Source organism: Panthera onca (genome assembly GCF_046562875.1).
Source record: "Panthera onca isolate mPanOnc1 chromosome Y unlocalized genomic scaffold, mPanOnc1 haplotype 2 h2.ChrY_unloc_2, whole genome shotgun sequence".
In the NCBI taxonomy this organism is placed as follows: Eukaryota; Metazoa; Chordata; class Mammalia; order Carnivora; family Felidae; genus Panthera; species Panthera onca.
In genome coordinates this window covers 2,059,384-2,082,473 of record NW_027675865.1, presented here as the reverse complement: position 1 = coordinate 2,082,473, position 23,090 = coordinate 2,059,384, and the positions used below count along the sequence as shown (strand labels likewise).

At 44.0% G+C, this 23,090-nt stretch overlaps 1 protein-coding gene across 1 annotated transcript; it reads left to right on the top strand.

Moving 5' to 3' along the window:
- Positions 1–19,653: 19,653 nt before the first annotated feature.
- LOC145715265 (testis-specific Y-encoded protein 1-like) lies at positions 19,654–22,603 on the top strand. The gene is made up of 6 exons (XM_081794934.1): positions 19,654–19,703; positions 20,930–21,007; positions 21,164–21,275; positions 21,414–21,559; positions 21,665–21,756; positions 22,450–22,603. Exons 2-5 carry the CDS (start codon positions 20,957–20,959, stop codon positions 21,734–21,736), a joined length of 381 nt encoding a protein of 126 aa, XP_081651060.1. The 5' UTR covers positions 19,654–19,703; positions 20,930–20,956; the 3' UTR covers positions 21,737–21,756; positions 22,450–22,603.
- The last annotated feature ends 487 nt before the right edge of the window (positions 22,604–23,090 follow it).

The following is a 23,090-nucleotide window of genomic DNA, read 5'->3' as shown; positions in this document are numbered from 1 at the left end:
GGGTTTTCGCACATGCACCAAACCAAGGAAGGAGAATCCAGAGGAGAGGTCTCTAAGCTAGAGACCAGAGTCTGTTTGAGCCCCGTTGAACATCTTTGGAGTACTTTATTCACTTCTCCAACAAGAGTAGAGCTCTAAATATCACATAGTATATGCTCATTAAATCTTATTAAGTGAATGAGTTCTATTGCTTCTGTATCGGACATATAACAAGATTTTTGACAATCTATATGGTAAAAGTCCCCAGACCATCACATTATAGGGATTTCAAGGTTTTCTAGTCTTCACACAATATTAAGGTTTCGTTATAACCACCATAAGCTAACCCTACAACCTCTCATCCTGGATCATATAATGCCCCTGTCTCCTCCTCATTCACAGTCTTTTGCAACTGAGTGCAGACAATTCCATAATGTGGTCTTGGTTCAGAAAGCCAAATTCCTCAGTTTTTCTCAGTCAGACAGAATTAAATCTTACTGTGAACATCTGCCAGTAATGTTGCAATAGAGATGAAGAAGATCAATTCAAGTTGACTCCCTGAGCTGATCCCTGTAATCTCTTTAGGGCATGAGTACAGTTAAACAGAAATGCTGCACTCAGAAATATGTCTACTGCTTATCCAAGGAACAAAAAGCAAGCATTAAAAAAGTAAGCCGTTTCCCTGCAGAGCAGCTTAATCAGGGAGAGTGAGTGGTGCAAAGTGGGTGAATTCTTCTCTAGGTCCTTAACTATTGCAGAGACTCAGTTCAACCTATGGGGGTGTATAATAGAAACATGAAACCTGAGAGCTGCCATTGTTGGGTAACAATGTTCTCTAACTGTGCCTTAGGCATTGACATGATAATCCAAAGGAGACAAACACTAATTATAAGTGGCATAGACGTGGACAATTTCTACATGCTTCAACACCTCTTGATAATAGTTAATCCTGTCTGCTCTTTGCACGTGAACATTCCGTTGTTGGTCATTTTCGCCATGACAGAAATGGTCCCCTGTGTTTCCGTGGGCTTGTAAACTTAGCCTTCCTGAATAGGGTTGGAGACATCAAAAGGGTATCTCTTGGTACCTGTTGTTTCATTTTGTTCGATAGTTATAGACCTACCCCTATAAAAGGATTCAGAAGTTTCTTAGTATGTCTTAAGACTGAATTGGAAGCCCGTTTTCTGTATTCAATTCAACTTAACAAAGACGGTATTTCATGTCAGACATTGTGAAACATATAACTGAAGGAATAGTACTTCCCAAAGATTGACCCTCAAAATCAGTACACCTTACTAATGATGTCTTGTTTTTTGGAAGGTCATGAAGGTGTGGATCAAGGTAAGAATGGATTAAAATTAAATAGAACCAATAAGAAAATATAAAAGGACATTTACACTTAGTAAGGATAACCAAAATTCATGAAATATTGTTTATTTCATTTATTTATATGTATGTGTATGCTTATATTGGGTTTTGGTGAAATATGTGTTCCTTACAGTAGGTTGGGGATAAAATATTTGAGAGACACTGTGCTAATGCACCTTATCAGGCTGCCTGGTGCCTCTGTAGCTTGGGTTCTTGATAGGGCTTAGGTTCATCCGCTTCATGTGCTTGCATGAAATTTGGAAGATATGATGGCTAGTTTTATGTGTCAACTTTACTGGGCCACAGAGGTCCAGATGCTTGGTCAAACATTTTTCTGGTGTTTTGTGATGGGAAATACTTGAGTCTGTACAGTGAGTAAAACAGATTATTTTCATAATGTAAATGCGCCTTATCTAATCAATTGAAGGACTGAATAGAATAAGGATGATTCTCCCATGGATACTAGGGAATTACTCTTGCCTGCCTGAATGTCTTTAAACTGAGACATTGGCCTCTTCCCCAGACTCAAACTGAAACAGCAGCTCTACCTGAGATTCAAGCCTGCCAGCCATTGGACAAGAACTATGCCATCAGATGTCCTGTGTTTCCAGCTAGCCAACTCATCCTGCAGATCTTGGGACTTGTCACCGTCCACATTTATGGGAGCCAATTTTGTATAAGAAATAAATAAATAAATAAATAAATAAATAAATAAATAAATAAATAAATAAATAAAAATAAATAAATACATATATATTTATTTAATAAATTCATATTCATATGAATATATAAATATAAACATAAACATACACATACACATAAACATAAATATAAATATATAAATAAATAAAAATATATAAATATATTATAAACTATAATATATATTATATATATATGAGAAACAGAAGTTTTCTCTGTTGAATCTTACTAATTCAGAAGGTGAAAACTATTATCTATTGGTTCTACAGCTGTTTTTTTTTGTTTACAAACAGAATGTGGTAGACATTATTCTAATAGAAAAAAAATAGCACCCAACGTTCCATACCTTAATGCTGACAACCCATGAAAATGAAGAGATACCATTTCTATAGTCGTGTTGTATTATAGAGAAAGATTTTCTGGAACAACCTAGTATCATCATGAACCCATGCATCATACATCCATGCAAAGCAGAGTGTTTTCTCTGGCTGGCCATCCCACAATCTGAAAATAAAGACCTCACTTGTATAACTGCAAGGAACTTAATTGTCCAAAACCCAAATAATCTCAGAAGTAGATTTCTCCAGATAAGAACCCCACCTACTGACACTTGACTCTTACCTAGTGATACCCTAGGCCCAGAACACCAGTGAGTCTGCCTGGACAGACCAGTGAGTCTGCTGGGGTTATTCTGGCAAGACAATTCTGCAGTGCTGTCTTTGGATTCTGGGAGTGCAGTGTACACCCCACTTAACTAACACTTCTCCTGATGTTTTGAACACACAATTCCTCATATTAAGTCACTGCTTGGATAGAAGGTAATTTCTGCCATATGCTACTGAAATTTGACGATTGTACTTCCACATATCTCCTACTAGTTAAATGCAATGATACCTGTAGCTTATTTCGAACTCAAGTAAAGCAAAACACAAAACTCTAAAGAACGGACCACTCCTTACTTCTTGAAAATACCTCTTCTTTTCTTTTTGATAACATTTGACTCTCCTGGTTTCTCTTTTATATTCCCTCTACTAATTTTCATTCTATTTTCCTGCCTCATTTCCATTCATCAAGCATGCATTGAGCACGTACTAGGTTGTAGGCACTGTATACAAAGAACAGAGGTCTTATCTAGAACTAATAATGGATCTTGTTATCCAGGGATTTGCCACTGTGCAAACAAATTAACTATACTGAGTTGATAACATCTGTAATAGAGGTGGATAAATGTACCCTGGAATTGCAAAGAAGAAAACACATGAGTCTCTGGGGCACCCAGGGAGTGCTTTGCAAAAATGAGAGTCACTTGAAGAGAGTCTTCTAGAGAAGGCATATTTCAAATCGACAGAGTAAGGAAGGGCATTCCAGGCATGAAAAAAAATAAATAAATAAAAATAAAAAAAAAAAGAGGAAGACACAGAAGTTTGAAAATGTGACACATTAAAGGAGTAGCAAAGTTTCCTTTGGATGGATTTCTTGTGGGAATGGGAGGTTGGTAAAGAGTGAGGATTGGTGTAGAAGGTGACATATGAATTGGATCCTAGAAACAGTTTACAGGAGATAGTTATTGTGCCCGAATGACTTTGATGACTACCCATTGTACTCAAATAAACCTGAAGACACTTCTTGGCTTAGTTAGAAGGTTGCTCATCATCTGTTTAATTCTATAAGGTTAATCTCATCCTATGTTCCTCTTCTCTACCAACCATTCACTCATTTACTCATTTATTTATTCAGTCAGTCAGAGAGGGTATGTGTGGGGTGCATATCACGAAGAATGTGAAAGTCATTATAAGGACTTTGACTTTTATTTTCAATGAGATGGAAAGTCAGTTGAGTAGTCTGACCAAGTTCATATTTTAGTTTTATTTATTTGTTTATTTATTCATTCATTCATTCATTCATTTACTTACTTACTTATTTATTTATTTATTTATTTATTTATTTATTTATTTATTTATTTAATGAGAGTGCCCACAGGGGGATAGAGAGACAGAGAGACAGAGAGACAGAGACAGAGAGAGAGAGAGTGAGAGTGAGAGAGGGAATCTCAAACAGGCTTCATGCCTAATTCATGCCTAGCACAGATCCTAATGCACGTTCTGACCCCATGAGCTCATGATTTCTGGATCATGACCTGAGCCAAAATCAAGAGTCAGATGGCTAACCACCTGAGCCGCCCAGGTGACCCTAATTTATATGTTAAACAAATCACTCTGACTACTGTCTGGGGAGCAGGATGGAGTGGGAAACAAGCATACAAGCAACAACAACAACACGATAAGGAGGTTACTATAGTAATCCTGAAATAACTGTAGGTTGAATAAGGATGCAAGAAGGGCACATAGTGAGAAAAGTATGATCATGTGTATATTATAAATGTGGATATAATAGGATTGCTTGTGGTTTGAATATAAGGTATGAGAAAAACAGATATAAAACATGATACCAAGTTTGTTTTTGTTTTTGGTTTTGTTTTTGTTTTTGTTTTGTTTGTTTGTTTTTTTGGGCTGGACCACAGGTTGGTGGTAGTTTTAAGTTGTCTGTTAGAGATCATGGGTTTTAGGGGAAACATCAGGACTTGCTTTTTTTAACATTGTGAGTTTGAGATGCTTATCAGACATCCAAGCTGCATTTTTGTGAATGCAGTTAGATATAGGCATCTGGAGTTTAAATTAAGAAGTTTCGTGTGGACTCTAGGCTGGATTACTTAGTATGAGATCGCATGAGATCAGCTAGGGAGTGAGAATGGATGAGAGAGAAGACATGCAAGGACTGAGCTCTGGGGTCTCTAACTCTGAAAGTACTGCAAGATGTGGAAAAACTAGCGAAGGAAACTAGACACAGTGCCCACTGAAGGAGTAGGCGAGACATGAGGAGGGTCTCGAGTCCAGGAAGCCTGGTAAGGAATGTGTTTCAAGGAAGGAGGTATCAAATTGGTCAAGTGCTGATGGCAAGTCAAATAGGATGAGGTCAAATAAATGATCATCATGGTCACATGGGGGGGTCAGTTGGTTAAGTGTCTGACTCTTGGTTTCACCTCAGGTCATGATCTCATGATTTGTGGGTCCAAGCCCCAGGTGGGACTCCATGCTGACAGTGTGGAGTCTGCTTAGGATTCTCTCTATGCCTCCATCTGTCTCATATCCTCCCCTGCTCACTCTCCCTTTCTTTCAAAATGAATGCATACACTTTAAAAACTACTAAAATATAAATAATCACTGTGTTTTGCAAAGCGGATGTCATTGACCTGTGATGAGAACCGTTTCAGTAGCACCGGGGAAAATCCGAATTGGAGTGGATTCAACAGAGAATTGGAGGAGAATGACTGTAGACAGGGAGGAAGGCAATTCTTTCAAGGAGCATTGCGACAAAATGTGGGAGAAAAATGAGGCAGCAGTGGGAAGGGAAGGGAGCAGGGTCAAGAGAGGGCTTTGGTTTTTCTTTCTAAAATTTGAGAAATAAAAGCATTTTTGTAATTTCCATATTGCTGATGGAAATGATGATATGGCAGAGTGGGGGAGAACTGCTGACAGAAATGTTCTTAACAGGGCGAGAGTGACTTCAGTCTAGTGTCCAAAAGATAATTGGCGCGGAGAGGAATGAACAGATCCTTCATATTAATGTTGGTGAGAGCAGAGCACAAGGGAATAGGTGTAGATGGAATGGTAGATGCGATAGGTGATTTTGCAAATTCTCTTTTCACTGACCTGGTTTTCTCAGTGCGGTAATAGGCAAAGTTATAAGACCAGAGTGAAGAAGGGTTGGGAACAGTTGGAAGTTTGCGGAGAAGGAAGTTGTGAAATAGAGGTCTAGGGGTGTGAGTAAGTAGCCTTCTGACCTCACTTTGGTCAGTGGCCATCAAGTAACTTTTGTGCTGCTTTTCTCCAATTACATTGGATGTTGCTATGTGTAGGAAGTAGATTGAACTCCCTGCGGTTCCCCACTTCTTTACCTTTGCATAGGTAAGTTTGCATCTGCCTGAGAAGCCCTCTCTACCCTAATCACTCATATTTCAAATTTGCCTCAACCATTACTTACTTAATCCCACCAGGCAGAGTGAATTAGTCCCTTCTTGGAACTCTTGTGGTACCATGGGCAGTACCCTGTACTGTAATTTTTGCCATATTGTAATGATTTGCGTCCCTGTCTCCCTAGATAATTTGGCCACTCCTTGAGGGTGTCAATTTGGTCATTGCACTTCCTCGTATACAGTTTGACTTGTGGTTAGGCTTTGTTAATTGCCAATTGAATTGAATTGAATTGAGTTGAGTTGAATTGAGTTGAATTGAATCGAATGTATTGAATTGAATTGAATTGAATTGAATTGAATTGAATTGAATTGAATTGAATTTCATGGAGAGAATTAGCAGAAGGGATTGGCAGGTAGGAAGGGCAGAGCCTAGAAAGAGTGGTGACATTTAGAACAAGACTTGTCTGATCTATAAGGAGGGGAACTCCTGCTCATGAGAGTGGGAAAGGTAACTGTTTACTCACCTGTAGTGGTGGAGTGAATGGAGCCGAAACCCCAAATGGACTTCTGTAAATTGTGTCAACAATTCTTACTTCTATAGTGTTTGCGTTGAGGACCAAAAGAGTTCATATATGCAGAAGGATTTTGTACATAAAAATGTGCTGCATAATGTAAGATACTCTTTCTCACAACACTCTGTGCCAAGATTAAAGAAATGTGTTGATTTTATATATTTTACTAAAGGATAGCGTGTATAACAGAGGAAGAGAAGGATGGGTTTAAAAAATGATTATAGTTATACTCGTCTTGTTGACCTTTCTGCTCTTCAAAGTCTCTTTGGAAGATATCATCCTGGTCTCTTTCAGTTACAGATGCTTCTTATTGTCTCTGAGACAATAGCCCTAATATGATCTAATTTGCTAAGCCAGGTGGTGTGGAAGACAGAGAAAACGGCCAGCTCATTCTGCAGGAAGCAGCATATAAGGAGCCCACTGATCTGACAGGCTTGTGTCACAATGCACCAGTGTGGGAATTGCCCAGGCTCAGAAAAGGCCAGTTTTTCGCAACATTATACAACTCAAGAGAACTTTCTAACACAGAGGCAATGTTCACAGTTCCACAGAAAACACATGTCTGATTCTTGATGCTGACTAGAAGTCAGCCAGTTATTTTAACACAGGTTATAACTCTCACTGGTTTCACTTCACTTTCCCTTAAGTTTCAGGTTTCTTAAGGGCAGGGACCATGTTCTGGGCTTCATAACCTCTGCCCACACTTGTCTACCATGGTATTTCATGGGCGTTCCGTTATCATCTGTTATTCATTGGGTTTTTTAGTAGGTGTCAGGCAGCTTTCATGGTGACCACGTATTGGCAGATCATCAAGAGAGTGGCAATAGTGGAGCTTTCTCTACTATATGAACCACATGTTATTATCTTAAAATTCCTGGAATATATGTATGATGTCCTGTATGAATGATTGTGAGTTTATGACACTCATATTCTACTCCTTTTTCCCAACAGTTTAAAATACGTTTATGGCAGTTTACCTTCCTTTCATTCCCTAACTTAAAATATTTTACTTCTTTGGCTTTGGACTACCTGCCTACATGCTAAAAGATGCAACACTAGAAAACATGATTGCATTTTGATGTGTTCTTAGCAGGCTGCCTTAATTGCCAGCTCTGTTGGGTGGGTTGGATATCTCTGTTACTTCTGGCAGGATCTTCTGAGATACAAGTATATTTCTTGGGCAAAGTAGCATGTTGAGTCCATCATCATTTGGAGTGAAACTCAGTCTACGTCCAGTAGAGTTGGTCCTATTGGTCACATGAAGGAATGAAAACCAGGCCGTATTCGTTTCGATGTCATAACATTCTGGGACGTGTAGTGATGCCCATGAGAAAAAAAAAAAAAGAATCAGACAGGGGACTCCATTTAAGAGACGTCTCAGCAAGCAGAATCAAGATGCCAGAATGAGGAACAAAGATAAATGCTGTCTAGGTTGTAGAGGTTGGAGACATTGCTCCAGCAGAGAGAAAGTTCCTTCAGGGTTAAGGGAGAGGCTGGATAGTGATCCTCAGGCCCCTTGTTACCACCTCCAGGCCATGATCTTTCTACTCCCCTGAAATTCCTGCCTTCACCTCCTTAGTGCATCTATTCAATCCCAGAGCGCCACCCTTTTTTTCATGGACATTTCTGGAATCCCTTCCTACTCTTCTTTCTCCTCATGTTGCTCCTGCCTCTGTTGTGGGCAATTTCAGAATCCTGGTAAAATTGCTCTAGCAATGTAGCTTCAGTGTTCTTTAAATTCTCTGGCTCCCACAACCTTAAGAGTCAGTTTCCTCCAGTAGCTAACTTCCGTGATGGTGCTCTGAGCTCTATGATCATCCAGATGTCTCCTGCTAGAATGTGAAATTTAACGTGCCAATATCTCAGAAGACAACCTCCCCTAACCAGGTGTCTCACTACTTGACTTCACAACTTCTCTTCTTCAGCCTGATAGAGACTTGTGGTCCCTACTTCCTCCCTCTCATTTCCCTGTATATCATCCCTTGTGGCTCCACTTCCCTTCCTAATGCAGTGTATACACCTCAGTATGTCACTTTGTGTTGGAACCTCCTAGTCCTCTGCTGCATCGGCTTAGGTGGCCTTGAAGCTTGGATGAGTCCTCCTCTCTGTCAGCCAATCCTCTGTCTCACTCAGCCCAGTGAACTGTTACAGGGACTCACAGTCACTAGGGTCACTCACTATGATTTTATGGTTGCTGATGGCAACCTACCCCCAGAGCTTCTTGCCAATCTTAAGCGGTCTTCTCCCCACAGCAGCTATTCCATACCTCCATCATTTCCCTCAACCTATCTTTTTCACCTTTCCCTGGGAAATGACTCTTATTTCATAGATAGAACTTAGATTGTAGACACTTTCAAACTCTCACTCAGACCTCATAATCACACCTTTCAACACAACTTTCAACCCCAACCCCAGTATGAGAGACAAAAATGTTCCTATTCCCACTCTAGATTCATTAATTCATTCGGCAGTCACTGAGAGCCAACTGAGTCCTACGAAGCACTGTGCTATATGCTTGGGACATTAGAGATGAGGAGGCAGACCCTACTCACAAGGCGCTTACAATCACAAGGAGCTTACAATCATGTAGGGGAGGCAGATATTATGGTGTAATGATCCCAAGATGCATGGAGCATTAGGAGAGTGTGAAGGGAAAATCCATGTAACTCAGCCTTCAGGGGAAGGAGATGAAGTGTTGTAAGGGACTTTTCAGGTGGCGTGCTATCTTGAACTAATCCTTAAAGAGTGAGTAGGTATTAATTAGGCAAGGTTGGAGTAGGAAGGACACAAGAGGTTCAGGCATTACACAGTAGAGAAAAATCACACTGAATATAGGGAGAGGGTATAAATAGGGTAAAAATAGGAAATTGAGTCATTCCGATTCTTGACTGGGTCCTACACTTTGTAAAGAGGTCATCTCACAAAGAACCTCAAACGATCACATTTTCCCACAATTTCCTTCTGCATTTTTTATTCTTTATCCTAGTGTAATTCCTCTCCTTCCCTCACCAGTATGATTCAATTAGTAACTCACTTCTGTGGATACTATGGCAACCACATTTCCTCTATGCCGCACCCTTCTGTATCTTTGCTTGGCATCAGTGGAGCCTCATGATGGAGCTCATATCTCTCCTCCCCTTAGAGTGGACTTTGGAACATGCAAAAGTTATTACATCACTGCCTTCCAAGCTGTGGTTCCCCCACACTCCAGCATGATAGAAAACACCTTTCCCATCCACACCCTGCCCCCACCTTTGCATCCTTACTGGTCCTGGGCCAGTTGCTCATGCCCTTAGACTCCCGCATGATCAACTATCAGCAAATTCCTTAAGATGCCCTATTGTTTTATACCTAGATGTCTTCCCCATCACCATGGGTATGTTTTGATGCAGCATCTTAATTGGTACATATTTTAATGCAGGCTAAAATAACTATCAAATATCTAACCTATTCTCTCTTTTTTTTTTAATTTCCCAGATAACAAGGGTAATAGATGCTTTTTTTTTCATTTTAAAAATTCTATTATTGAAGTATAGATTACATACAGTGTTATTTTAGTTTCAGGTGTGTAAAATAGCGATTTGATAATTCTATACATTATTCAGTGCTCACCATGGTAAGTGTAATCACCATTTTTCACCATATCATGTTGTTATAATATCAACTATATTTCCTGTGCTGTACTTTTCACCTCTGTAAGTTATGTACTTTATGACAGGAAGTTTGTAACTCTTAGTCACCTTTCCCTATCTTACACACCCCACCCACTTCTCTTCTTGTAACCACAAGTTTGTTCTCTGTATTGAAGAATCTGTCTGTTTCTTTCTTTGTTTTGTCTTTTAGCTTCTACATAAAAGTGAAATTATATGGTATTTCCTTTTATCGGAATAATCCCACATAGCATAATACCCTCTAGGTTCACACATGTTGTTGCAAATGGCAAGGTTTTATTCCTTTTTTTACAATGAAATTATATTCCATTCTATGGACACTACATTTCTTTATGTATTCATCTGTTGACAGACACTGGGGCTGCTTCCATAGCTGGGTTATCATAAATAATGCTTTAATAAACACAGAGGTGCATGCATCTTTTCAAATTGGGGTTTCCCTTTTCTTTGGGTAAATACCCAGTAGTGGAATTATTGGATGATGTAGTATTTCTGATTTAATTTCTTGAGGAACCTGCATTCTGTTCGCTAGAGTGGCTGCACCTATTTACATCCCCACCAAGAGTGCATTGGTGTTACTTTTTCTCTTACCTTCTCACCAATACTTGTTATTTCTTGTCTTGCTGATACCAGGCAGAGTAGGGAGGGGAGGAAGTTGGGATCCAAATTGCAATATTGAAATATCAGAGGAATGTTATTGTCGTATTCATAAACTTCCCTATACGTATCCTAAGGAAAACTTTTTTTTCTTTGACGAGCTTTTTAAAGGTAATATACACATGGTAAAAATTCATATAGTAGCAAAAAAAGTTATTCAGTGAAAGTAAATCTATGTCTTCTCTAGGCCTCCATTATCCTTCCCCAGAAGAAGACCACCTTTAACAGTTTGTAGGGTTTTTTTTCCAGAATCTCAAAGTATATAATATGCATATTATGGTATATGCATACCTCACATGAAAATGTATATATATATTAGGCATATATATATATATATATATATATATATATATATATATATATATATATATATATATATAGTACCAAGATATTATCTACAGCTCTCCATTTTATAGATACATGATTTTTGTGATTGTTAAAAGGTATGCCATGCCATTTGCCCTCTTAAAAATTAAAGTGTCTGGTCCAATGGGACATTATTTTTTAAATATACTTCATGGTATTCCTACCCTGGCTGCATTAGAGGTATTTAATCTGTCCCCTGTTTATGTGTATTTAATTTGTTTCTAGTCTACGACTATAGACTATATATGCTGCAGTGAACATATGTTTGTGTACATATGCAGTGTACATATGTTTGCCTGCCAGAGTCCAGCAGAGTGTGGGTGTTGCCTCTAAAATCTTACCTGGAAAGAGTTTAATGGGGGAACTGTGAACACAGGTGCTGGCGAGATAAAAGGGCTCAAAACTAAGTGGTCGAGTTCTTGGGGACTAGCAAGAGAAGAACTTCACCTCTCCCAGGCACCAAGGGACAAGGAAAGGACAAGTGTTACTAGAAGCCAATGAGCCCACAGCTGGGAGAGAAGCCACCTAACAGGAGATGTGGCCATAGACTGAGGAATAAGCCACTGCCAAAATTCCAGAGTTCACAGTACATATAATGACTGCTTTTCTTTTGCTCTCTGGCTACCTATTAGTATACCTGCCAACGATGGATGGAAGCCAGAGGACAAGAAAGCCTAAACGATGCAGTCCATGGAGGTCAGCTTACTGGCAGGCATAAGATGATCAAAAATATATCTGCAAGGATGAATGGAGGATTAGCAGTCGCTGGCTTAATATTGTTTGACTTATAGTTATTGGACTTCACAAGGGTGTGAAAATGATAGCATTGTTTACAAATTGTACTTTCAAGAGCATCTGGCTGGCTCAGTGGTGTAAGCATCTGACTTTAGTTCATGTCAAGATCTCACGGTTCATGAGTTCAAGCCTGCCTCAGGCTTTGCTGACAACTTGCATCCTGGGGCTGACTTGAGATTCTGTGTCTCTCTCTGTCTCTCTGCCCCTCCCCTGCTCGCACTCTTTCTCTCTCTCTTTGTCTCCAAAACTTGAATAAACTTTAAACGTTTTAAAAGATAAATTGTACTTCAAGTTTAAATTTTTGACCTCTCCCAGTGCTAATGAGACGCGATACGACCCTCTCCTGTGATGCCTGGCAGAGCAACCAGCCACAGCTCCCAGTCCACCACATGATCATGGTGGTGAACAATCTATATGCTTACAGCCATTCTGTACTCACACAACCGTTGTGTTTATGCTTTCAACACAGTATTCACTGAAATACATGAGACAGTTAAACTTTAATGTAACATAGGCTGTGTGTTAGATGATGTCTCATAGTTTCAGCTAATGCAACTATTCTGAACACACATAATAGAGGCTAGACTAAACTATGATATTCAGCACATTATGTGTGTTAAATGCATTTTTGACTTAGCATAATTTCAACTCACAATGGTTTTATCTAGAGGTGACTCCATCCTAAATCAAGGATGATTTGTAATGTAAAAATCTTGGGAAATTTCCTAGAACTGGAATTGTGGTATCAGTAGGACAGAAAGAACCTCTTCCACATCCATTCCTCCACCTCCTTCCTTTGCTGGTTATTACCAGCGCTTAGCTGTGCCTACGGGCACTCGGAATTAGGACTACATACCCCAGCTTCCCTTGCAGCCAAAGCAATATAAGAGGAAGTGTCATGTGGCAGCTTTTCTGAGAAAGTTGAGACAGCTGTGTGCCTGGTGTCCTTTATTTTTTCTTTGATGTCATTCACATGCGGCCTTGGATCCTGAACTCTAGGGCCAAACCATTTGGATGGAAAGTGAACTGAGATTCTTCCAGCAAGAGCTGGTAGGAACTAGATTTCTTTGCACTTCATAGAATATAGCTGCCCAGTCAGACTTGAGCTGTATACCTCCAAATTTCACTTATTTGGGAGAGAAATCCACTTGTACCCTATTGAAATCATAGTTCTTCCTTGTTCTGTGTTGTAGGGAAAAACCTAACCCTCATGAAGGTATACAGATAACAGGTATAAATAGTTTGAATTTTTATGGGTTTTGTCAAGTTTGGTATTTTGAACTGAATTTTTAATACTGATTTGAACTCAGCTACTCCATTCACAACACATGACTTAATCTTCTTGTGCCTCTGATTTCTCAGAGGGGTAGTAATATAAAGCACTCCATTTGGTTGTTATGAGGAATAATTAAATTAAAATATGTGAAAGAGGTCAGTGTCTGTCCAACATGCCAAACACTCAATGAATGTTATTACTGTTATTTTTACCATTATCATGTTTAACTGTCTTCCAAACAAGAGGTACCAGTTAGCCAATTACATTTCTGAAATGCCTTTTTCCTCTTCCCTTATCTATAGTGTGCATTACCAAAGTTTTTGTCCAATAGATGAGTAGTAGTATTTCATTTTTATTTACAATTGCTTTCTAAAATTGTGGTTGTACATCTTGACATTGTTTAAAAGTCATTTATGCTTGTTTTCTGGTGAACTTCCTTTTTCTTTCCTCTATTCCTTCTATTGGATTTTTGTTTTGTTTTACAGTGTGGCTTAAAAAAAAAAGCAATACAAGCATTATGGGAATTTGTCTTCTGTGTTTCTATTGGTGGTGCAAATATTTCCACTAATTTTCATTTGCCTTTATTTTCTTTTTTTTTTCTTTTTTTAAAGTTAATGTTTATTTATTTTTTGAGAGAGAGAGAGTGCGAACAGGGAAGGAGAAGAGAGAGAGGGAGACACAGAATCTGAAACAGCCTCCAGACTCTGAGCTGTCAGCAAAGAGCTAGATGCAGGGCTCAAACCCACAAACCATGAGATCGTGACCTGAGTTGAATTTGGACGCTTAACCTACCAAGCCACCCAGGCACCTCACTTTATTTTTTCTTTTTCCCTTTTTTTTTTTTTTTTTTGGCTTTATTTTTTCTTTACAAAATTAAAAAAATATATATATTCAATATAATAAAAATGATCCTTCTCTACTATCATTACATCTGAGCTTAATATCCACCCCTATTTTAGAAAGATCGTTGTCATTCTGTATTATAAGAATAATTCCCCCATGTTTTCTCCTAGGTCTTCATAGATTGACTTACATAAAAAAAATATCTTCTCCATTTGTAATAAAACTGGGGGAGGCAGTGAGATGAGATTTAAAGTGATTCTGCAGATGACTGTGTTGGAGCGTTGGCAAAAATGAACGCTTTGACACATAAATCTTACCTAAGAAAGTTATAGTTTCCTTTGATCCACATAATAGATACTTCTTAAACAAAGCATGTGGGAAGCCATCCTCCTTGCAGGTATGGGGTAAGCTTGCCTCCTGGGCTTTTTTTTTTTTTTAATTTTTTTAATTTTTTTTTTACTCTTGGGGGGAAACGCATCGGTTGTTTATAATGGAATTTTGTATTTCCAGGTTAAGGTGCTGCCAGGTACAGCCTAACTAATTTACAGTTTGTAAGACTGCCTCTCACACATCGCTTCCTGGTAGTAGGCAAAATTTCTTTCTCTGCAACCAGGACCATACTGCCACTTGTTCACAGGTTAAGTAATGATGCCAAGACATTTTTATGCCTATGCTACCAATGGCCCATCTGTGGACAAGTGCAGGCAGATACTGCCTACCTTTTAAGGCCAAGGAGGTATTGAGCCCAGGGCCTTCCACTGGGCTCCACCATTGTTTCTGCTCTCTCTGGTGTTTGTCAGTTGTGATCATCACGGTTGAGAACACACGCTCTAGAGTAAAACTATCTGACTATGTACTTCCATCTTGAGCTATAGGGAAACAAATAAAGTCCCCTTACCTTTTTTGTTCTTTGCTTTCTCTTTTGTGAAACGGACATTACCACAGTGTGGAAATTAAATAAGTAAATAAATAAATACGTAAGTGCTTAAAAAATCTTAGCAACAAGTGCTCAGTAAATATTAAGAAGGCTTATCCCAATAGAGAATAGAAAAATAACTTTCTTGTTTTCTCCTAGGATTTTATAGATGCATTTTTATAAGAAAACATATAACATTGGTAACAATATTATAACATATAATAATATGAAATTATACAAATTAAGACACGTATGAGAAAAGTACTGAAACTTCATGAATAGTATCATTGTTACTATTATTCGAATAATGCATTTGCTTTCAAAGGTTCACTTAGCTATATGCTAAATTTGCATATGCTTTGAACCTAGTTCTGGATTCTCTATGACGATTCATTCATTGGGCTTAGCCATATATGCTTTATAACATAATTTATCATCTGGTAGAACTCACCTAATTCATATGCTTCCTTTTCAGAAAATGTTTTCTGGATCAGCTTGAATTTTGATATTTATACAAAATCTTAGAACCAGCTGATCTGATTTAAAAAATCCATATTTTATTGGGCTTGCAACAAATTTAGATAGTAATTTAGAGATGGTTGGCATTCTTACAATAATAACTTTTCCTATTCCAACACAAGGAATGTTTATATTTAAGCTTTTTTTAATTTTTTTTATTTAAAAAATTTTTTTAACGTTTATTTATTTTTGAGACAGAGAGAGACAGAGCATGAATGGGGGAGGGGCAGAGAGAGAGGGAGACACAGAATCGGAAGCAGGCTCCAGGCTCTGAGTCATCAGCCCAGAGCCCTACGCGGGGCTTGAACTCATGGACCGCGAGATCGTGACCTGAGCTGAAGTCGGACGCTTAACCGACTGAGCCACCCAGGTGCCCCAAGCTTTTTTTTAAATATCTCTCAGAAGAGTTTAAAGTTTTCTGAAAGGCTTATTCACATATTTCTTTCATGTTTCTTGTTAAGTTCCCCCCTTCCTTCCTTCCTTCCTTCCTTCCTTCCTTCCTTCCTTCCTTCCTTCCTTCCTTCCTTCCTTCCTTCCTTCCTTCCCCCCTCCACCTCCTTCTCCTTTTACTTCTGTTATGGAAAATGGTGCCAATTCTCTGACTATAATTCTAATTATTTCTTGTTCGTATGGGAGAATGATAAATTGTTTACCTTGTGAGCCCGGATCATGTAACTTCATCAGGAAGACTCATGAAAAATCTGATCTCCCTTCCTTCATCGCAGTTATGTATAATTGACATTTGTTGGAAGGAGACAAACAGAGTCAAGAGAATTTCAGTCTTAGAAGAGAAGCCCCTGAGGTGAGAGTAGCCTGAGAGAGCAATTGGAGAGGGAACAAATGTGACCCAGAGAGGAGCTCACTGAACAATGTGATTGGGATAACCCCCCAAAATCAGGTTGATTAGGAATAGCACCAATCAGTAATTGTCAGATATGATCAAAGCTGTACAAGGGCCACTTTAAAGTGTTAGATGTTTTCCTTAAATACAAAAACTTTTGTATTTAACCAAGAAATTAAAAAGTTACCCAAGATAAAATCAGTAAAATTAAAGCATTTTTCTTTTAAACTTCACTGGCCTGCACGTTGCAGATGCAGGCGTAAATTGTGAAAAGCGGTCCAGCAACGTTTTCCCACTTACTCTTTTGCCACGTGGCATGTTCCTGGCTGGGAGAGACTTCCCCCTGCCAGTGTGTGTCTCATTTCCGTGTGCCTCCTGTGTGTTCTGGTCCCTAATTTGTCCATTACGTCCTCATTGTCCTCCCCTCGGGTGCGAGTTTCCTCCATCACTGTGGTGGAAGGTAACCTTTATTACCATACGTTGGCTTGAAATTACTGGGCGGATCACCTGTCTGCGTCTGGGGATCCGAAGGAGACCTTGGCTCTTTTGCTCACGGTGCACCCTTTCTATGTGATGAGTCACTTTGGATGAGAAGCTTGCCAGAGGCGAGGGGCCTCAGAGTTGAGCACATTTCCTGGGCATCTGTGAGAACTTCGTTGGTTCCACTCGGAAAGCATTGACATTCATGGATGTGCAGCCTCTGCTTTTGCTTGAATTTGCCGAGCTTTGGGATGTGATTTCTTCCCGCACGTGCTGTGCCTAAATCTCTGCTGTCTCTTTCTGGCAGTCCCGTTTCCTGTCTCCTGCTGGTAAGTACAGGGCTTCCAGCAGCCCTGTGGGGATCGGGTCCTTGTTTTCTTCCCTGCGGTGCCCTCTTCCTCACCCCGAATGACCTCATTGCAGCTTCCTTCTAGTTCAGGGATCGTTTCAGACTGCCCTAAAGGTCCACGTGGGAGCAGTGCCTTTTGTGCTGAGGGCTGACCACTGTACACCATTCGTCTATGTGCAAATAGCACAGGTGAATTTCACCAGGTGAAACTGCACACTGTAGTTGCCCTGTCTTCAGAGTCAGCCCACCTGTCTCCGCCTCGGCTGCCCCTGCTCTCCTTCCTCCTACCCTCTACTTGCCTCCCCCTCCCTTGTCTTCTTCCTGAACCTCCCTCCCACTTTCCTTCCAGCTCTCTTTGTCTTCGTCTCCCTCCTCTCCATCACTAATGCCTCCCCCGTCTCCGTCTGTCTTCCTTGTAATAGGTGCCCCTCTGTCTCTTCTTGTCTTGCTCCTCCTCCCTGTCTCTCCCGCCAATCTCCCTGGGACTCTCCCTCTCCAGGCCGGTCTTCCCCTCCACTCATCCTTCCTTCATCTGCTTGCACGTGTCTCTCTCTCTCCCTCTATAGCTCTGTCTCTCTGTATGTCTCTTTCTCGCTGTCTGTCTCAGTGGACATTCTGTGTCTGAGTGCATGCTTCTTCAGAATTCTCGTTGGCGCCTGGGAAATGTGAACTGAACTCATCTGCTTTTGTGTGTACTAGTGAAAGCAGGCACAGGGCTTTCTCAGAGACAGACACAGACAAGTTTCCAATTCTTGGTGAAGGGCCCCTAAGTGCCCTGCTTGGTTGGAGTCGTCCTCCTTTTAGTGGAAGGTTAGATTTCAGGACCGGAGCAAGCTGCTAAATCCTACTACCCCATCTCCCTGGCGCTCTGTACGGAGATCAGTAGGGCACCAGTGGCAGATGGGGCTCTGGGGGTTGTTCTTTGCTCTGAATTGCAGTACAGTGAGGTCTACTGAGCTGTTTTCTTGCAAGGACACGGCGGTGGGGTGGGTCTAGGGTGGGTGTCACTGGTTCTGGGTGGGCACCCACCTTACCGCCGCCCTCAGCCTAACGGCCAAGGAGGAGATACCGTGCGGACGGCCATGTGGCCCCGGTAGGCGTGACACTAAGGACTTCTCCAGGCCTTGCCCCAGCTTCATGAAGAAGGGGCAAGGGACGGAGCAGGCAGTGGCTCACGGCATGGACGTTCCTGTGCTGAATGCTCTGGTGCCCGTAGTGAGGCCTCTGGAGAAAGGGTGTACAAGCCACCACAGACTGTGCGATACCGGGACCTCGCAATTCAGGCCTGGAAGGTGACAGCGCTGAAGAGGACATGCGGCAAACGGGGGCCACGCTGGCACCTTGGCACTCGCTCCAGAGCCTGGACCGGCCATTGGCGCGCGCTTGCTGGCGGCCAGCACCCTGTCTTGCTGTCTTGCAACTGATTGCTCCCCGAACCTGGCCAGCTGGCCTGACCTGCCCTGGAACCACTTCGCCCCCAGGCCGCATGCGCACACTCTTCACTGCCTCTGTCTCGGCCCCTCCTCCACAGCAGCCACAGCCAATGCGGAGTCCTCAAATCCCAGAGCCTGTGCGCCTGCGCGCAACTTTGGCGGGCTGAGGCGGGAGCCTTCAGGGAGCTAATGGTCTTGCGGCCAAGGCTCTCCCCACCTGCTGCCGTTTCCTGTCCTTGTCCTGAGGCTGCCCTAGCTACACTGGGGCCGGGCCCGAGCGTCATGGCCAGCGTGTCGCGGTCCGGACAAAGCGGAGATTCCCGTCGACCCTGGGCCCTGATCATCCTGGATGCGAAAGGTGGAGAGTCCCGGCCCCGCGGGAATGCAGGGGCGCTGGAGGGCGTGGGCTGGCCGCAGTCCCCAGGTTCAGGGGCGGCAAGCGCCCATCCTGTGCAGGAAGCCCAGGCCGGGTGTGAGATACAGGTGGCAAGCCCAGCGGAGGAATTGGTGCTGATATTGGATGACGGAATGGTGGCGGCTGAGGTGGTGATCGGGGAGGAGGAAGAGGACGGCGAGGCGACCAAGGCTGAGGTGGCTGGAGAGGAGAATTCTGAGGAAGCCAAGCCAGAAGCAGAGGACATGCACGAGGAGGAGGAGGTGGAAGTTGAGAGACAGCAGCAGGAGGAGATTCAGGAGCAAGAGGAGAAGCGCGAGGCAGATGCAGAGGCGGAGGAGGGGCCCCAGCTCTCACAGCCGCTGCAGCAGCAAGAGCCAGCGCTGCGTCCTGCCTCAGCCCAGGACCCGCTGGCAGCGCTGGAGCGTCTTCAGCTGGAGATCAGCGCTGGGAATGCCCAGGATTCCAGGGCCTTATGGCGGCTGAAGCGCAGGATTCTTCGGAGACGGATTTCTCACTTGGATCACAGAAGGGCCATCATCAAGCACATCCCTGGCTTCTGGGCCCAGGCGGTATCCTTCCTTGTGCTGGTGGGTGATGGCGGGGGCTGTTGTGCAGGAGGGCTGGGCACTGAGAGCAGGGTGCCTCAGGGCGATGGCCCCCAGAGAGGAGAGCTGGGGAATGGTCCCTGGCCCTGGGTTGGTGTGGTCTGGGATCCAGTGTAAGGCCTTGGACAGGGGCGGTTGTTGGGGATTGGGGGACTTGGTGACTGGGTCAGTTTCCTCTAGGTCTCCGCCGACGTTGGCCTGCAGGCTGGTCTCAAATATTACTTGCAGACACGAGCCATGTGTCCCCATGCTACCAGAGCTAGGGTAGCACAAAGCAGCCTTCACTCAGAGCAGATAAGGCAAGGAAATATTTCGCTGCAAAATGGGAGAGTTACGCAGGCCGCACACCCACCTTCACATTCACAGGCTGTGCACGTTTCCTAGCAGTTCCTTCAAAAGAGAGCATTTCAGACACACACTCATGACCTTTAGTGGAACCACGCCACACCCCTTTGCCAGACAGTAGGACGACTGAGACCCACTCCGAATGGGGTACAAGCTGCCTCCTCAGACCCTGACACACACACACACACACACACACACACACACACACACACACACACACACAGAGAGGATTCTCTCCTGGTATCTCCACCCCTGCTTCCCTCTCTGTCCTCAGGCTCCGGCTCGGTCCCACCCATGTCTTTCTCTCCGGACTGGCTGTGTCACTGTGTCTAATCCTTTTCCCTCCTCGACCTTCCTCGTCCGTGCTTCTCGATCTCTTTCTCCCTCCCACACCCTCTGCTTGCAGCGTAAGTGTGCAGTCGGGTTCCTGTAAGCCATGTTATTCCATCTGGACTCAGGAGGCTGGTGACAACATAGGTCTTCACGGGAATATGCCAAGAAACCCAGCCGTGAGGAGGGGTCAGAGCACATGCCGACATCACAAGCTATGATGGGCTGCTGGCAGCCCACACAGGTCAGATATAGGAAGGAACTGTGAGGCGTGCAGGCAGTGGAGTCTCTCCCTGCTGTGTGCAGACAGCGTGGGAGGTACAGGAAGCCAACGGACTGCCCAGTGTCGATGGGGTCTGATGCATCTGCAGAGGCTGAGGAGTGTGGGGACTAGTGTTTCCTGGTCTTTCTGCACATGCCGTGATCTAGTCCCTTGCTCTTAGCCTGGGAGGGTTGGAGGGGGGCTGTGTCTGTTTCCACAGCATCTGAAGGCACAGCTCCTTGACACAGCACAGATTCTGAATCACCCCCAGTTGTCGGCCATGATCGGTGCCCAGGACAAAGACGTGCTCAGCTACGTGGTCGACTTGGAGGTGAGACCGGGGAGGCTGTGGCTGGGGGCCGTCCCGTCGGGGGTGGGATTTGGGCAGGAGAGGGTGAGGCAAAGGTGCTCACCCTCACAGCCAGGCAAGTAGCTCAGGACCCCGAGGGAGGACACTTGCCCCCTCCTGTCCCATTGCTCACGGCAGGTGGAAGAAGTGGGCCATCCCAAGTACCGCTGCAGAGTGATGTTTTCCTTTGGGGCCAACCCGTACTTCCGGAACCCAGTGATCATTAAGGAGTATCAGCTGAGCTTTGCTGGTAGGGTGTGGGTCCCATGATGGTGCGGGGCAGGGGGATGAGGAGCATGAATCAGGGGCAGGAGGGAGGGGGAGGGGGAGGGGCAGGTGGGTGGGGAGGAGGCCATCAGCTTGCTCCTCAAATCCTCTCTTCCTGCAGGCTACAGGACATCGCGTTCCACTCCAGTCCAGTGGTTCTGGGATGATGAACGTGGAGCTCCCAGTCGCAGGCATGACCCCACCAGCCTTAACTTGTTCAACTGGCTGTGTGAGCACAGCTGCCCAGGGGCGAACAGGATTGCCGAGGTGGGGCCCCTGAGGCCTTCCTCAGCAGTGGGGATGTGGGTGGCCCCCGGCCAGAGAGGAGAGTGGGCTATGCCCAATGTGGCGCCGGCCTGTGTCCTCTTCCAGATCATCATCGAGGACCTGTGGCCCAATCCCCTGCAGTACTACCTGAGGGAGGAAGGGACCAGAAGACAGTGATCTGACGTGCTCACGTGTCGGTGAGAACCCCAGTATGCGGTGTGTTGACCTGCGTGTTGTATGGGCAAGGGAACGTGGGCCACACATTGGCTTGGAAATGGAAGGTCCGCCGACACAGGGACACAGGTAGCATGGGGAGAGGGTGGGAGGATGACAGGGGACCTGCAGAGACTCAGCTGCAAACACACAGAGGGTCGAAGCCTGCAAACCAGATGCAGTTGTGCTGTGGGCTGGGGCTTTGGAGAGCAACTCGGGAGGAGCAGTGCTTCACCACAAATGCTCCCCGTGGATGTCCGCCCTGTCCCGGGCTTCCCCCTGCTCCTTCAGTCTGGATTTGCCTGCCAGTCTTTGGGTCAGGAGCTGCCGTGTCCCCAGGCGCCACTGTGGTGAGAATCTCGCACTTCCTTCCATGTGCCCCACCACGCCATGTCCTCCCGCAACCCGACAGCCATTCTTAGAACTGGTCCAAGGCCATTGGGGGCTGGAAATGAATCCCTGGGTGAGAAAGCAAGGGGGATCGCAAAAGGGCGAGGCACAAGAGTGACACCATCTGGGATGTATTTGCAAATATCCCGTATCATTCTTGGTGTCTGTTGCGTGGGGGCGCGTGTGTGCGCGTGTACGCAAATGTGTCTGCGTGTGCCCACATGCGTCAGGTGCTCTGCATCTGTGTGGGCGTGAATGGTGCAGAGCTTCTATCTTTGCCCATGCAGAAACAATGGAGGACGCCACCAGTGCTGGAAGAGATGGGTGGATGAGTCTCCTGTCTTCTACGTGCCCCGGAGAGAATTGAGGAAGAGATAACGTGTGGCAGCCTTGAAGAGTTTCCACGATGTTTATGTGGACACATACAGGAAGCTAAAAACCCTTCTGTTTTTGGTGTGTGTGTGTGTGTGTGTGTGTGTGTGTATGGGGACCTGAGGAGGGACGATGAGGAAGGGACCTGAGTGTGACTGTCCTGCCGCTGCCCGGGTGATTCTGTGTGTGCGGGAGAGGTGCAGTACTGGGGTGGGGCCGGTGTTGCCATGTGCACAGAGGCCTGCCTTCTTGGGCAGGAAGAGCCTGGAAGGAGGAGGAGGAAGAGACAGACCTGTTATTTGGAGATTTATTGTATAGGCCAGAGCCGAAAGGCAGGGAAGGGGATTGCACAGTGGGACCAAATTGGTCCATTGGGTCCTGGTACAGTGTGGCCAGGACTGGGGGGTTTCAGCCAGGACCCTTGATCCCAGAGGGGTGCTGTGTCCTTGGTGAGATAGAATCCAGTCAGCAAAGCCTCCAGTCAGGATCAGAGCGAAGACCACATGTCCCCGGACAACTCAGGAGCAGGCAGGCTTCTCATAGTCGATGCCAGTAT